This window comes from Buteo buteo, chromosome 3 (assembly GCF_964188355.1).
Source record: "Buteo buteo chromosome 3, bButBut1.hap1.1, whole genome shotgun sequence".
Classification (NCBI taxonomy): domain Eukaryota; kingdom Metazoa; phylum Chordata; class Aves; order Accipitriformes; family Accipitridae; genus Buteo; species Buteo buteo.
Window position 1 is genome coordinate 66,427,336 of NC_134173.1, and position 17,167 is coordinate 66,444,502.

The window sequence follows — 17,167 nt, forward strand, 5'->3', positions numbered from 1 at the left end:
GCACCTAGGAAGCAAGGAAGTCATTTAGTGATGCTTGTGGGGACAAGCCAAGGAGATGACACAGGAATCAAACTAGTGCTGTAAATGCTGCAAGGCTCCAGCACCCTAGGGAGCAGCTCCTTCTCCAAGACCTCTTCATGTACCACCTTCACCATGGCAGCCCCGCTGTCACTCCGTGTCTCACCTCCATGTTTGCAATAATAGTTCTTGCTTTTGTCAAAGCGGCTGTCAAGAGAAATGTTAACGGTGGTGGAAACCACACACTGCAAGAGCCATAAAAGTGCATTCTCAATTCGACACGTACCGCTTTCTCAATTTAAACACAAAAGAACCAGCAGGTGGAATTTGACTTCTTTGTCTAAGTGCTTTTGAACGTAAATCCACTTTTGAAGAGTAACAACACAGTATTTTTAAATGCTGTCTCTCCCAGGGCTTCCTCTGCTCCTTCTGCAATTTCCGATTTCAACCAGCTGATAAAGGAAATCAATTTTCCCCCCTTTAAATGTCAGGGTTACTCAGGCCCTGGCATTATCTGTGAGAGCAGCAGGCCTCCTCCACTCCAGCCCTGTTCGGAGAAGAGCTGCTACAGGAATCTGGGTCACAAATCCTCTTTTTAGCTCCTCACAGGTTAAAATAGAAATCGGTTACGGTGCGGGTTTGTTTAAATGGTTTTCTTGAAAATCGTTCATGGTTTAATCCAGGAACTATTTCCCCCAAAATAACTTTGTGCCCAATTATTTCTTCACCATCGGATGAAGAAATTTGACGTCTTCAGTGAAATTGGAGTTTCACCATTACTCCACAGCGCTCCATGGTGCCAAGTCCCCTCAAGCTGCTCAGTGGGGCCCGGCCCTCAGCTGCTCACCCGCCCATCGAGGCATGTCACCAGTAAGCCATAACATGCCATTATCCTACCCTATTGCTTAATTAGTCAGTTTATAGGCGATTAGTCACCTGATCGCAGGGCCTAGCTCCAGCTAATCTATGCTGAACACAGGCAGGGAACCACCTTTCAGCCTCAGGGCTGAAAAACAAAATGGTGCCTCGTGCCCATCACCCATGTAGCCAGCCTGCAATTAGGGACATGAAACAACTTTCCCTCCAGGACAGGCACCACAACAAGTGTTTGAAAAGCACCAGGCTCAGCTGTAAGTGCCAGACATCAACACCCAGACCCGCCAGCGTCCGGCCAGACGGCATCCTCCATAGCTGCAGCTCCTGGGGCGGGAAGGAGAGCGGGAGCATCTTCATTCAGTGAAAGCCCATCCAACATCCAGACCCATGGATGTGGCCAGATGTTATAATTTTTGTCTGTCTTCCTCACCATTCAAATCTACTTTAACTGGCAATAAATTTCATCTCCCCCAGTTGAGTCTGGTTTGCTCGCGGCAGTAACTGGTAACCAATTTCCTTGGCTTTGTCTCAAACCATGAGCTTTTTCATCTTATCTTCTCCCCTGTCCTGTTGAGAAGGAGTGAGAGCGCGGCTGTGTGGGCACCTGGCCAAGGTCAGCCCACCACACCAGGGAAGAGCAGGCAATGATCACTAACAGGCAGCTTTGGAAGGAGCATTTAAACCCCAGATGGAATGAAGAACTTTTTGTGTGTGTGTGTGTGAACCAGCACAGCCACCCTACAAACACAACTCTACAAGAGATTTATTGAAGTTTGTTCTTCCCTTCCTTTCAGGCCAGCAATCCTGCAGTACGAGCGAGAAGAGACCCAGACAAGAAACTCAGCGGTTTCTCAATAAAGGAAGGGTAGACTTGCAGCAAAGGATCATATTTACTGAAATTGTTATTGATCACATCTAATGGCAAGAATAGGCACCCAGATTGCTGTATTTAAGATTACAACTTGAATATCAGCAGTCTTGACAGTTTAAAACTGTTCTGTCACTCCTTCTGCTAAGAAGTTATGATTCTTCTTTTTCCATTAAGAGAAAAGACACTTACTTCCTTTAATAGTTTATTTCCATGCACCCCAACTCCCACAGACAAGACGCATCACATCTTCTAAAAACCCTTGACAGCGTTCTTTTAAGTGCTTTCATTTATCAGAAAGGCTTTTCAGCCCTATTATCAGCTTTTGCTGGGACACCAAGTACAAAGGCAGCAGAAACAGTTTGGTACCTTGACCATAGCAACAACCCATCTAAACTTTTGGGGCAGGCTAGAAGAGACACAGAGTTGCTCTACAGTAAAGCAAATTCAGAATCTTATTTTGGCAGTCCCACCTAAAGAGGCAGGAGAGAAAGGGACCAGGCAGGCAGTACCTTGGTTTTATCTCACCAGTTACCAAAGGAAGAGCTTTATGCCTTCCAGAAGAGTACTGAACAATGACTATCTGCAGACTTCAATAAAATGGAAAAACACACTACACAGGCTACAGGAGTTAGGACTTCTCCACCTCAGTGTAGTTGTTCAGCTATGACCAGCTAAAAAGCTGAGTCCCAAACACACATCCTAGTAATGCATCCAAATGCTATACATCTATCTCTTGAACAAAAATTGTAACTTTGCTCCTGCATGTGTCTGCCTACCCCTCCAAAGCAAATTATGCCAAAAACAAAAGATTTTTTTATATAGTTTTATTAGATACCAGAATCACAAGGATTATTATGAATGTCTCATTTCTGCGGCATTCACTACATTACCTCCAAGTAGCAAAGAGATGTTATTGTGCTAGACACCACACAAAGTCACAGATGTTACACACAAAGAATGGCCTGGATAAGCAAGTAGGGTTTGCACATAGAGACTATCACTTTTCCAGGGGGCCTTCAACAGGCAAAAACAGGAAAAAGCGGAGGGGAAGGGGACAGGAAAACAATGACAGCCTGAAAAAAAAAGGGTTCCGGCCACAGATGTCTCAACACATGGGAAGATGCAATGGTTGACAATCAGTTTCGCTTCCCAGCTAACATCTGGCACTGGAATTTTTTCCTCTTTTCTAAAAGAATCAGTAGTCAACTGGGGAAAAGGGCACTTGGCCAGCCACAACTGCAAGAGTTACAAAGCGCTACCAAACACTAATGCATTCCTCTGGGCAATCCACAGATTTAGCCAAGTCCATGACTCATGAATAGGATTGCCCAGTCCTTTACTAAGCCACAAAAGCTCCTGCAATACAAAGATGAACAGAGAATGAACATCATCTTACACAAAGTTCACAATTGCTCTACTCCATCCAAAAAATTCTGTTTGGTGGCTTTGCCTCTTTCTAGGTTGAAAAATAAACAATTGAAGAGCCTGTCTCATGGAGGCTTCTAAGCTGCATCTACTTCCCAATCATTCACCAGAATAGTCTCAATATTTCAACAGACTGAAACATAAATTTTCCTGCAGGGGAGACTTCACTCTTTATGAAGACACAGAGGTACACACAACACCTATACCATGACTTCTTTGGTTTCGTTTACCTCATTTCAAACATACAGAATCATACAATGGTTTGAGTTGGAAGGCACCTCTAAAAATCATCTAGTCCAACCCCCCTGCCATGGGCTGAGACATCTTTCACTAGGTTGTGAACCTAAATCTATCCTCTATATCTACCCCCTATTTCTTAAATTCAAAACCAGAACTGAATCGAGAAAGTCCCAATAATGATTTCAAGAGGATCCCATAGACTGGTGTTGTCAATCAGCTGTTTTCTAGCAGTGCAGGACAAGAAACAATCAGTTTTACTTCCAGCAGAGAAGTTTCAGGTTGGATAATCTGTCCAACTATAAGACCAGTCAACAGGCAACTCTGAAAGGTCAGGGAGCTTCTTTTCACTGGAAATCTTTAAGGAAGAGTAACACGTTTATATCGAGGTCTTCTAGGAAAGCGTAATACTCCTACAAGGCAAGGAAAGGGACTATCTGACTGCAAAGTCCCTTCTGTCTTTCTAAGCTAAAGGTATTGCCATGCACAGGGGAAGTTCAAACTTAGCTCCAGCAGCAAAAGGGACCCTCAACCCATGCAGAATGCTTGCTGGGCCAGGATGAAAAGTCATCAACAGCAAAAGACATGAACTTCACAGGATTTCACAGCAAGAGCTGAACGCACGCATCACTGAATGGAGGAGGAGACAGGTACAAACTCAGGGTTTGAGAGATCATAGTGCACGTAAGTGAAAGTAAAAGCATGTCAAAGATCAGATTAAGACATCATTTAACCTGTAACTACCCTTCAGGAAAGACAGCAGGGGTAATTAAAATCAAAGTCTTGTATCCATGCATCTATTTCCATTATTTCTGCTACTTGTTTAGGGAACGGCAGGGTTAGAAACAAGCTTCCATCAGCACGCACAGTATAAATAGGCATGCCAAGTTTTGCTTTCACAAGGTGATACGTTATCACAACATTGCAAATTATGCAACAAAACATTACTGAAGACATCTCATACGCTATTAAAAAAACCTGTCAACTAGATATTTCTTCTATGCATCACAGAACCACTTGTTTAGTATTTTCAAAACTGTTTGGTTTTCAGTCTAAACAAAGCATGAGGACATTGAGAAAAACAGATAATGGCATGGTATCTTGAGAAAGTCAAGACTAAAATCCAATCAGGAAATTCCAGAAAAGGGCAATTGCCCTAGTGGGGAAAAAAACCCACATAGATACCAGTTATTTCTACATTCCCAAACCACCTGAAGAACTCTAAAGAATGCCCAGTTCCCTGAGCACTGAAATGCAGCACTTCTTAGCAAGAATACAGGTATTGATCAGACCTCGCTTACCATTTAAACGAGGCGGGTACCTAAGTCTGGCACCATTCTGTTGTTAGAGCTCTAGAGTCTTTAAATTGTATTATAATAAAGCCTGCATTGCGCTAGCCCAAATTTAAACATCCCCAGTGGAAGATACCAGTTGCTCCATGGTGGTGACTTCAATTTGTAGTACAGCGAGGACCTGTGAAAACTCATCCCCCCTGGTTGCTGCCTTGTATCCTGGCTTACAACCCAATCCATGGGCCTCCTTGCTATGTCAATAGGGACCACATCAAATCTGTACCATCCACAGCCTATTTTCATAGTTTGTAAGACGAAGAAACTCGGCTCCAAAGCAGTCACTTCATGGTTTAAATCCAAGATTGGGTAATTAGCAAACAAAAGTTATACTCATACTGTGAGAAAATACATCATGCATAAACATACAGTCTCTCCCTCTCTAAACACAGGAAGTTATTCATAAGGGGCAGGGGGGGAACAAACAACTAGCCACGGCTTCTAGAGACCTTTTATCCCATGCTACGTGAAAAAAGCCAGACATTAAGTAGTCTTCTAGAGGAAGCATTTAGTTCCACATTCTTCCCTGCAGGTCTAAACAAGTCTGCAAGCCTGAATAGCAGATTTCTCCTCAGAGACTCATCAATACTGCCTTTCATCCACTCAATCATTAAGTGGCCACTGTGCATACTTGACAGCTATTTCCTAAACCCACAATATTTCAGCTGGGTCAAAACGAAGATAATTAAAATATCAGGAGGCAGTCATTCAAGTTAATGCCTACACAGGACAGCCTCAAGACAACAGCCCTGTGTTGGTAATGCCACCAACACCACTGGGGTCTCATCCCTTCTTCCCAAGCAAGGAGAAACCCTAACTTCTAAGTGTTCACTCAACACAATCTCCATCACACAAGCAGTCAAAACAATCTCCAGAACCCAAGAAGTGGCAGTATCTATTGCCAAAGTACTGACAAGCATCTTGAGTTGACCACAGAAGTACCTCACTGGGGAAATGGCAGCAGCCAGGTAGCAAAGCTTTTAGTGCTTTATGAACTTTGGCTTTTGCCAGACAGTAAAGTGTAGCTACGCTTGTCACAGGCTACTTTCTCTCCATTTCACTCATGAGAAGAGAAATAATCACTTTCAAGCTCCAACTTAGACACTCGGTTTGATCACAGACAATGAGCATCCACGAGGTTTGCTCATGGACAATTTTATTAGGAGGCATCTCATCACAAATAAAGCTTTATTAACAAAAAATCCCAAATTAAGCCACTAGACAAAGGGCTTCAGAGACACTATAAAGCACACATGTGACTTATGTGGCAAAAAAAATATCTCACGGTTGGGTGAGAAGTATGGTGGCAGTTTATGTGGAAGAAAAATGTGAACAAATCTGAACCTTTTTGTACCATGAATCAAATGTCTCTAGTTACACACTCATCGCTAGCATTGTGCGCACCAACACAAGTTCATTCCTGCAAGTGTTCTTTTTAAAAATATCCCAGGCAATTGGTTAAGTGATGTTTATACTCCAGCTAGCATCCTAGAATTAAAATGAACTGCACAATGCTTATGGCTGTTGACCAGAAGAGTGAAAAATACAGAGCTCACACACAGCCTCACAAGACAGATGGCCAAATTCTTCATGATCTACCAGCCTGTGGTCAAGATGCTCCAGTCAGACTTCCCCACTAAGAAACTGATATGTCCCATAATTTCAGTTATAGAAAAGGAGTTCAAGATACTTGTGTTGAAAGTTGATCAGTCACTTGTAGATGTCATCTCTTCTGCCTGCAGACACTGCGTTATCATGGCGGGGGGAGGGGGGGAACAGCAATATGTCTTAAGCAGTAACAACAAAGTGGTGTGTATGTGTGGATAGAAACATGTATTACACTGGGAGCTTAAAAACGATCCTCTCATTAACTCCATGCTCTAGACGCACTCAATTCCTTCTTGTCCTAGGGGAAAGGAGTAGAAGTCACTGAACCTGCAGCCATAGCTTGCCCTTCTGTAAAACAGGAGCCATTCTTTGGAGCTAAGTCACACGCAGAGCACTTTGAAGATGAAAGCTGCTACAGTCTTAACCACAAAGCTACCAGACATTTTGTCTCCAGTCCTTCGAAGCATCTCAGCATTCAAGCTATCTCACAGCCCAGCAGGAAGAAGTTAATCAACCTCCTTAAAGGTCAGCACAGATGCCAGTGAACAGGGCAGTGCTCGGCACCTCACAGTATCAAGGTAGACATAATTTTGAAATTGAAAACATACACTTGAAGAGGGAAAAGCATTTCTGTATGTAGCCTAAAGAGGCTACTCTACTCTGAAGAGTAGCCTCTTTACGGTACTAACTCAAACCTCTCTGTACCCATCTTTGCATGCTCTGAAGTAGACCAAAAGCCCTTTTTAGATACAATTCCTATTCTGCTCTCTGCCATGTAATGCTTTCTGCTTATCTTCAAGACCACACTGTCTCTGGGTAGACCATGAACCTTAAAAATATTTTTCAGAAGCTGAAAAAACACAGGCTGTTAAGCAGAAGATGCTATTTACAGATTCACAGGAATACTCCCTCAACTGTTGCAACTTCTGTACTTTGAAAAAACATAGCAAAAAAAAATATTGGGTTTTTTAGGTATTTTATATCAAAGATTTTGGTACAGCTCATGCACACTCAGAACTGAGGAAGGAAGTAGCAAACTCTCCCGAATATCGCCCTCTGTTAGGTATTAACCAGCACCAAGCCTGTAATTACACAGACTTCTTGTCCTCCAACATTTGTTCAGTCAATTGTGTTTCATGCAGTACTGCACAACTCCTTCCACACTTACAACCTTGCAAACCCTATTATGCAGCTCTCGGCATCCTGCCAGATCCAAAAGGAGTACTCTTAAAAGACATTAAAAATCCTTGCCCTGGGTATGTCATAGAACAAGCCAGCCGCATACACACTTACATAGCGAATGCTCAGCAGTTGTATAAATTGTTAACGCTCACACAAGAGTATTCGGATCAAGAAAGAATGTGTCCCTAAAAAAATAAATTACTTGTGAGCAAGTATGTTCCTGACTATGCCCTGTTGCTTGAACCCCAGTATAGTATTTAAGCAGGCATGCAGTGGCTCTCTTCCTGCACCATCCTTCAGCCTTCGCTGCACATCAATCCCTCCCCCTCCGAGATGTTTACAGAAAGATACTGCAGCTGCTTAGAAAAGGCAAGGAATTTCAGCCTACACAAACCAACCATTTGGGCAAGCAGATTGTTGGGAGGCAGCAAGGGTAAGAAATCAGTGCAGCCAGCTAAGCCCAAAGTGCCTTGGTGGTAAAACCTTTAAGGAAAAAAAAAAAATTGGGAAGAAAAGCTGCATAGAGCGGAAATGAACTCATTTCACGCTTTTTGGGGAAGGGGAAGAAACATCGATTTGCTAGGTTTGGAATAGATCAGCTGCCCTAAAGACCGTCATTGAAAGGGACATGCCAGTGCAACATAGCACACGTGGGAAAGGGAGGACAGGGATGCCCCTTCCTCTCCAAGCCTGTATCTCTCTGCTGCACATGAAACCTTTGTTTTTCCTTACAATAGTTACCATCCTTAAAAGCTGGACTGAAACTAGACCTTAAAATCATTGAGCTGAAGATTCCTAATCTCCACAGAGACCCCAAGCTTCAAATAAAGCACAGCTGCAGAAGAGCTGTCGTATTACGACCTGCCAGGGTAAAACAAATTTGCTCAGATTCTCTGATACACATGGGCTGTCCCTTGGATTAACATGAATGCAGAGGACCTGCAGCTGTACTTGCCATAGTAACTGTCTCAGCATTTCTACTTGTTCCATTTAATATTTTTTTCCACTCAGTTTATATTACTTGTGTGAATAGCACGAGGCCATCCCTCGCAAGCAAATCCTGCCTACTTAACAAATGGCTCTTAATCCTTGATGTGGCCACCCCCCAGCTCCATCTTCCACAAAAAGCACGATTAAAGTGCTGCTTCTCACCAGTCACTTCCCAACAGAAGATAAGAGGCTGCAAAAACATAAATGTTTCTCATGCCCATATGTTCATGTCTTTCCCTTCTGCTTTGACCAAGAGCTTTGCATGGCTGAAAGCAGAGGCGCGCCACCATCTCGTCCAAGAGTCCCAGCAGCAGCAATGGAGTGAAGGGAAGTGTTCACCTCCATTAAAGTGGAGGTTACTGCCAAAAGCAAAAGGCTGATTTTATTGAGTTTTCAGCTAAACGACTATAAATAAGGCAGGTACACTTAAAATAAAAGAATTTTTAAATTTTTCTAAAATTTTACTCCTCTGTTGGGAGCCTTGTTTTTGTTCACTGCCAGGACAACGTTTGCAGTCCCCCTCATACCTGCATGTCCCTCACATGTGGAGAGACGAGTGAGACCAATTGGTAATCCGCACCAGACCCATAAAAATTTAGTAAATCCTCCCACTTGGTACAAATGAAGTCACAGACAACCTGTGTTTGTCCAACTGCTCGTTACTCATCTTGTCCCCCCGCCAAGCCCAACCCAAGGGTGTCAGGTGCCATACACATATGGCAAGCCCCTGCCCTGCCAAAACACACGCTGGCAGAAGAGGTGAGACAAATAAAGAACATGCAAAAAGCAAAAGAACCAGCATCAACCAAATGATGAACTACAAACACTGCCAATTTCAACGTTGTCAGAGGTGTTTTCTTGTTTTCCTTTTTCCTTTGAGATAGCAGAGAACAATGCGACTAAAAGCAACGTAAAATTAAGACTCAGAAGGAAAAGCAGCATTGGAGAGAATCTGCTCTGCATGAGAAGACAAGATCTTTTGAAACCCATCCGCAACAGGCCCTCCCAAAAATTACCTGCACTGATTTGCTTTGCACTACAAGAAATATTGAAATTAACAGCACATTACAGCATCTCATTTCTCAATTGCCAGAAATGAGTTACAAACCATTCAGATCAAATACTCCCTTCCCACAGGCAGCTACAGAAAGTATGCCATGTTCAAAGAGAAACCGCACAGCATTTGCATGCAGCACACAAAACTACTCAGAGGGGACATAGATGTTTTGTTTTTGCTTTTATAAACTTTGATTGCTTTGAAAAAGATCTTGCATAAGCATATAACAAATTGTAAGCGCCACGTACTCAGTGAGGTATCGTAGGAAACACCAGGGCTGTGACAATGGACCAAAATTTAAGGATGGAATGGGCAGATGTTTTCCTACCTTTATGATACTTTAATCTGATCCTGAAATCTCAAAGCATCCATCGAATTCCCATTGTGGACTTTCCACAAACAACCCTGTCACCATGCACACCACATACTACTTAACAAATGTGACCCTTGTTTTGCATGGAAGACATGGACTTGCCTTGTCAGGGGACTGAAGTTCCAGATATACATTAAAGTGCTGTATAAATGGGATGTTTATTAACCATTCTTACATTTAACTCAGCAACATCATCTCTCTAAATCACTTAGCTTCATGCTGAATTATTTTGGAGCTTGTTTTGTTGAGTATTAACCTGTCCTGAAACCAGGACAAAATTATTTTTGGTAGAGGATGGAGAGAAATTTGGAGTGTCTGGAGAAAATATTAAAGGCAATTCAAGAGACCTCAGCCAGCAAGAGATAATCTTGCTATCAAAAAAATGTGATGTGTTAGTAACACCGGCATATATTGCCCTCATCAAGTTTCAAACTTAACACAGTATGGGGACAAATGGAAACAATCACATTACTCAGGATTGTAATTCCAGTTTCTGTAACCTTGTCAAGATCAAGGGGAGCTCAAAATTAACAACAGGTACACCTGAGATAGTTCAGCATTACTGTGAAGAAAGAGAAAAATCAGTCCATGCGTACTGTATCTTCATCACCTCAGCTGCAGCACCCATCTGCATCCGCTGGCAAGACTTCAGAGTAATTTTAACATGCTGTTGATCAACCCTACCATCTTTACAATGAAGTTTAAGGCAGAGTAATACATATGATAAAAAGAACCTGCGAATTATTTAGTTAAAAAAAAGGCAGATGCTGCAGCAAATCCCTCAGCACTGCAGGGCATGTGGGGCCTTGATCACAGCCTGCGATGAGAAACAGGCACAGATAGTGCACTTGGGTATGTGTGGGCAGACCCCTACGCAACGTCTCCAAGATTCTGCCAGAAACCTGCCCACACAGACCTGACTGCATGAAACAGCACTTAAAATACTAATTTTCACTTTACTACTAAAGGTATGATTAGTTGAAAGGCTCTGGTTAGCTGTCAAAAAATAGCTACTTTTTCTTAGAAATTGTCACGATCCTTTGTGCACAGTTCACAAAGAATCCTAGTGCACCTCATCAGCAGTATGGCATTAGCTGCATCAAACTGAACTACAGGTAAAAATTATTTGTGCTACTCATGCTAAATAATGAGCAGATTTTTTAAACCACCACCATACTGCTAAATATCTGCTGTAATTCCTTCCAAACCTCCCCCCCCCCAGTAATTGCCAGTTCACAAAACAGGTTCCACTACTATGGAGGATTAAGAAAAAAATATTCACACCTGTGCCCATCTCCATAAGCTCATGTCAACATGTTTCTGATGAGCAGCATTCCCATGCAAATAACAATGTGTAAAGGAACAAAAAAATAAATCCACATAGCAAAGGCCCATTTGCTCAAGAGCAAGAAAAAACAAATGCATCACTTATGGAGAGAAGCAGAGAATAAATATACTCTGTGTCCCTCCGTGATGAAACCCAAAACCGCACTTCATCTGGAACAGAACATCTCCTGCGTGTTCCCTGCACAGCCCACTAAAACGATTCCAGGATTTGTGATTGTTTCCTGCCTTTTTTTTTTTTTGGGGGGGGGGGGGTACTTTAAAGTGCAGTAATTATTAAAAATACAAGGGGGCTGAGAGCCCGAGGAACACCACCACCAGGACTGCAGCATTGTCTTGACAGATACACACACACACGCACCCTCTCCTCTCTGCAATCTGCCTGCTCTTGACAAGCCATGCTTTTAATTAAATGTCTCCTAAGATCTGTTGAGAGGGAAATGCATATGAACCCTTGCCAAAAAATAGCTTCTAGTGCAAACAGCTTCTCCACCCCTCCCTCAAAAATACACTAGAAGCCATTCACCTCTGCCAGGCTCCTTCCTAGAGCAGACCCCATCCTCCTCCTCCACCACTACTTGGTGGCTCTTTCTCCCGCAGCCCTCCCTGCTCACCAGCCCTTGCACTGATTAGAACACCTAAAGAAATCCCGCGCCCCTGGATGGGAGAAGCACAGCACACACCGCCGCTGCCTTTAAATCCTGTGGCCCCCCCATTATCTGACGTGTCCCTCAGTATCTCCCGACAACTGCATCCTTCCCAGCCGGCCCTGGGAGGAAGACAAGCTGCCCTTGTCCAGGGGAACACTGCAGTATTCTGCAGTACGGCCGCGCGCTGGAGGCAGGGCACCCCGAGCCCTGGGGTTTGGGGGAGGCACGACTGGCAGAAGACAGCAACGCTTTTACGCTATTTATTTCCACGAGCAAAGGGCAGGAGGCATCCGCTCGCCCAGCTAAAATCCTGCAGAAGTGCCCTTGGCTGTCAAGGAGAGATGGGGAGCGCCTCTCTCAAAGGGACCCTTTGGCAGAAGGGGTGGGAACAGCCCGAGATTTCTGGTGGCTGGTAGAGAGGAGACACCCGGCAACTTGAGACCTTTGCATTCATCCACAGAAAGCAGCAAATACCACCTCCACGAGCGTGAAAATAACACCACCTAACCGACTGAGCAGCAATTTTAATCCAGGCACACATCAACTTCTGAGCATCTCCAGGCTGAGATTTTTTATTTTTTTTTTCCATCGTGCCCACCAGCATGGCACCAAAATCCCTACATTGCCCTTTCCAGCCCCACCCCACGACTGACATGCACCGTGCCCATCTCCTCCACACGATGCTCCTGCCTCGCTGCATTTATTCTGCTAGCGATCTGACAGCCCGAAACAGCCAAAAAAAAAAAAAAAGGTGAAAGATGAGGGAGGAAAAAAAAAGGATTAAAAAAATAGACAGGTTTGGAAAACGCTGACCCTGGTGCAAGATAACAGCTTGCGTGTTTGAGCAGGAGAGGCAGAGAAGGGGGAAGGAGGGAGAGGCGATGTCCTGGAAGCAACTCGCAAGCCCCAAACCACGGGGGGCGAAGCGTGTACGTGGGGCCCCCTTCGCCAGGCTGCCTCCACCGCCGGGGGACCCGCACCCCGGCATTTGGGGCAGGGACCCCCCGCAGCAGCAGCCCAAGGCCCCGGGGTGGGGTGGGAGGTCGCGCCGCCCCCCCCCCCGCCGCGGCTGCACCTCACGGTGCGAAGTTTGGCGGGGCCAGGTGGGGAGGGGAAGGTTTCCTCTCACCTGGGCCCCCCCGGAGCCTTCAGCCTCTTACCTTCATGTCGCTTATGATGGTCTGGAAGAGCCCTCCGAGCGCACTACATTCCTTCTCTATCACAGCCTCCATTTTCCTCGCTCGAGCACACCGGAGGAGGCAGAAACTGCTGCAATTTCACTACTAAGCTAATGAAAAAATGAGACACCACGGTGTCCCACCTCACGCAAAAAAAAAAAACAAAAAAACCCCAAAAAAACCGGGGGGGGGGAACGGGGGGACGGGACACGAACAGGCCGATGTAGGCAACAAGGGGGGGGGGGGGAAAAAACACCACCAAAAAACCCCACGCACCTGAACCCCTATCTGCCTACACCTCTAAAAATTTACAAACGGGGAAAAAAAAAAAAAAAAAATAAAATCCAGTGCTACCGGCGCCTCTCTCCTACGCGCACCTCCCCGCCCCGCTCCGGAGCGCCCGGGGACTCGCAGCCGAGCGGGCACTGCCCTCCCACGCAGGGGCACCCACTGAACCCATCGCTGCGCCTAACGGCCCCGGACACGGACACGGACACGGACACGGACACGGACACGGACACGGACACGGCCCCCCGCGCCTCCCGGCACGGCGGTGCGCTCAGGGCAGCGGGAGCCCGCAGCCCGCCCGCTCCGCGGCTCCGGGCAGATGCCTCAAAAATAAAGGAGGGAAAAAAAAAAAAAAAGAATAAAAATAAAAACAACCTATATCTATTTTAAAAGAGAGGAGATTGCGCCTTAAGCCGGCCCTCGGGGCGCAGCCTAGGGGGTCCCCGCCAGCCCCAGCGGACCGGGCTGCAGCGAACGCGCCCGACCCGCTGCCTGCCCTCTCCAGAAAAGCCCGGCCCCTCCGACCGACCGACCGACAGACCGACGGGCCGACCGACCGACCCACCGCCGCTCCCCCGGCGGCGGCGCCGCCCGCCCCCGCCCGCCCGCGCGGAACGCCCCGCCCCGCCCCGCCCCGCCTCGCGCGTCACCAGCGCGGCCGCTGATTGGCCCCGCGAGGCCGATGGGCGCCGGGTTCGCGCCCCCCGCTGCCGGCGCGCGCGCGGCCGGGGAGCGAGCGGACTCCCCCCCCCCCCCCCCCCCACCGGGGAGGGGGGGGTGAAGGCGTCGAGGCCGCGGTCCCGCCGGGAGCCGGGTCCCGTCCCTCGGAGCAAGAGCCGCCCGCAACGTTTAGCAGCCGGCGGAGAAGGTATTTTATTTTTTTTTCTGGTGACGGTCACCGAAATGGCCAAAAATTCGGCTGTTTCTGGTGAAGAACGTGGGCCTCGGCCCACCGATTTAGAACGGCTGAGCTGAAAGCGCTCAGAGAAGTTACGAGCAACGGAAGGTACAGCCCTGGCGTAGTACAGCCCACTGCAGCTCTCATCGTAGGTTATGCGGGGCTGTTCGTTCATCCTGTCCCGCACACGCAGGACAGCATTTGAGGGTCTTAATTACATAAAACGTGGGTTTCTTCAAGTAATTCCGTTCTCACGTTCACCGTGCCAAATTTTGCAGAAGGTCACTATTCCGTCTTTGTACGCGCGCACAGGCTGTGGCTCGCATCCTGCGAACGCTGATGCGTGTGTTTAACGTAGGGACGAGAGCGTGTTTAACGAGGGTCCCCGGGACTCTCCATCGCACGGATGTTAAGCAGCGCCCGTCTCTTTTGGGGAGCTGAGGTCTGCAGATCTACAGGACAGCCACGCTCCTGGGGAAACGGGCTGCGCTGCTACGCGATCTGGTAAGAACCAGGTGTAGAACCAGGAAAATCCAAGTGTGGGAGAATAAGGCTTAGACCTTGAAGTGAGGAGGGGTGTCCGTCCTCATATATACATACACACACAGGTACGTGCACAACATGACTGAGAGGGAAGTTTAGAAATTTGAGTTAATAAAATTCATCCTACAAACTCTGCCTGAGGAGAGCCAGTGCGCGCCCCATCGTATTTTGCTTCATTTCAGGCAGTATCTAGGCACGTGCACGTGACGGATTTCGTTCTCCGTGTTAGTTTAGCACCAAAGGAAAAGGCTGGAGAGCTGCCCTGCCTCCAGCAGGGCCGTGGCACCACAGGCTGCCGCAGAAATTTCCCCTCTGCTTTTCCCCACTTCACTGCAGGGAGGAAACACCCCACCCAGGTCTGACCGAGCGATTTGTTTTGTGGCTCTGTACGACCCTCGTTCCCAAAGAGGAGCCCAGGAAACGTCCCCAGCGGCTCGCGGTAACGACACCGGCTCATCGCATGCAGAGCTTCGGGTGCCATCACACAACCAGCGTCACAGCGTTCCCCTGGGACACGGTCGCATCCAGCAATTCGGCAGGGAAAGTTGGTGGCCTACTTTGCTTTCTTCAGCCGCTCCGTTTCTGGGATGATCCTTGTTTTAGCACAAGCAGTATTTTGGCTAACCTCCCTTCTGGGAATGAGAATTTCCAGTGTAAAAGGTTGCAGAGTACACGATGCACAGTGGACAGGAGGGAGAAAAATCTCCTCCTGTAATAAAAAGTCTGTCATTTAAGGGCTGCGTTAATGCTGGTAGTTCATAAAGCAGGGCTGTCTGCTCTGTAGTGAGCAACAAGTCTTCGTACAGTGATGAAACAGCATGCAAGTATACAACAGAAAAATGAAGTAAGCATTTCAAGCCTTGATAAATTACAACAAGTAAATTAGGCATACAGTGTAAGAGAATGGGTTTTTACCTTGCAAATTTGAAAGGAGAGACTGTGCACATCACTGGTTATGATGAGTAACTTGCTAAACCACTGTAATTCGAGTGTACCCAGTCACAACCTCGAGAGACCTTATCAAAACTGTTCAGGTGGAATATTTTTCTGTCAGAAGGTGGTAGGTCGTGAAAAATGGAGGCATGATGATTTCAACAAACTTCATAATCATAGGACAAAAATTCAAAATGCAAAAGTATTTGTTCTTTCCGGTATTTTTTATTTCAAAATCTATTTTGTTAAATTTTCATTGTCTATATCACTTAGAATAATGATTGTGTTAATTTTACAAATTTTTCTTTGTAGCATAACACAGCTAAAAATAAAGTAAGGACATATAACCTAAGGGCATCAAAATAACGTCTTGATAACTGATTTTTTTTTTTTCCTTTTGCATTGAAGGAAATTTCAGACTTTTAATTTTATTCTGCCTTTTAGTGACTTAATGATAGAATTTTCTGCGGGATGACAATTCAGCTTCAACCAGCTGTAGAGTGAGAGTTAACATTTTTCTTTAAAGACCTGAGTCCAAATGGTTGTTTAAAGTGCGAGTAAAAAGTAGTTTGGTGATGTTGCGGTAACGTCGGGTTACCATCTGTCACATTATTTCTGGGATCTGCTTGATTGATTCCTAGCAAATCACTTCCTGCAAGCATTATTATTGCAAAACTTTATTATGGGCAAAGGCTATTTCTGTGTTCGTGAGCCGTCGTTACTGGGGAACATTTCATTACCAAGTGATGACATTCTGTAAAATACCCTGGTGCATGGGCAAATGCCAGCCCCACTTCTTGACAGTGGGTTGGCTGAGTGCATCTTACTCGGCAACCCCCAACAGATGTCAACCTTAAAATTTGTCAACGGCACAATAGTAGCCCATGTTCTGACATCCTTCAACACATCGGGTGCTCTGCTGACAAGAAGCCTATTCCACTGAAACTGCAAGAAGGCTGATGGTTAAGAAAGAATTTCTCCAGAGGTAAGGGGGATAAGGTTGAGCAATGACGTGGTCACTTTGCCTGGCCTGGGTTATTCCTGCCGCTCCCCCCCATGCTGTGCACCAAGGCGCAAAGTACAGCCAGAGTGAACCAGGGCACAAATCCATGAGGGTCAGCGAGTCTGCAGCATGTTGTTTCCAGGTCTGCCTTATGACCAGAATATATCCATTCACATTCCTGTGCCTTACTTTCTCCTTCTGTAAAATGAAAATCCCAATTCTTAAAAGCATTCTCAGTGTTTTTACACCAAGCACGAGCATGAAATGTCATTGCAATCAGAACAAATACATACTCTGTCAACGTGCCGTAAAACATTTAACTGTGGTGCTTATTTAGGTCCTGA

At 45.9% G+C, this 17,167-nt stretch overlaps 1 protein-coding gene and 1 long non-coding RNA gene across 6 annotated transcripts in view; one reads left to right on the plus strand and one right to left on the minus strand.

The window, feature by feature from the left end:
- Positions 1–13,344, minus strand: part of MTSS1 (MTSS I-BAR domain containing 1) — a 126,646-nt gene extending 113,302 nt beyond the window's left edge. For all 4 annotated transcript variants that reach the window (XM_075023944.1, XM_075023943.1, XM_075023942.1 and 1 more), the window contains exon 1: positions 13,141–13,344. In XM_075023944.1, the coding sequence (XP_074880045.1) occupies positions 13,141–13,212 (72 nt within the window). In that variant the 5' untranslated portion in view covers positions 13,213–13,344. The remainder of the gene's footprint in view (positions 1–13,140) is intronic.
- A 799-nt stretch (positions 13,345–14,143) lies between these two features.
- LOC142029302 (uncharacterized) lies at positions 14,144–16,172 on the plus strand. Of its 2 annotated transcripts, XR_012649895.1 has the most exons (3): positions 14,144–14,314; positions 14,703–14,848; positions 15,224–16,172. It is a non-coding gene; the product is annotated as an uncharacterized LOC142029302 (long non-coding RNA). The 2 variants fall into 2 exon arrangements; XR_012649894.1 differs by lacking the exon at positions 14,703–14,848 and having other exon boundaries at positions 14,156–14,314.
- Positions 16,173–17,167: the final 995 nt, after the last annotated feature.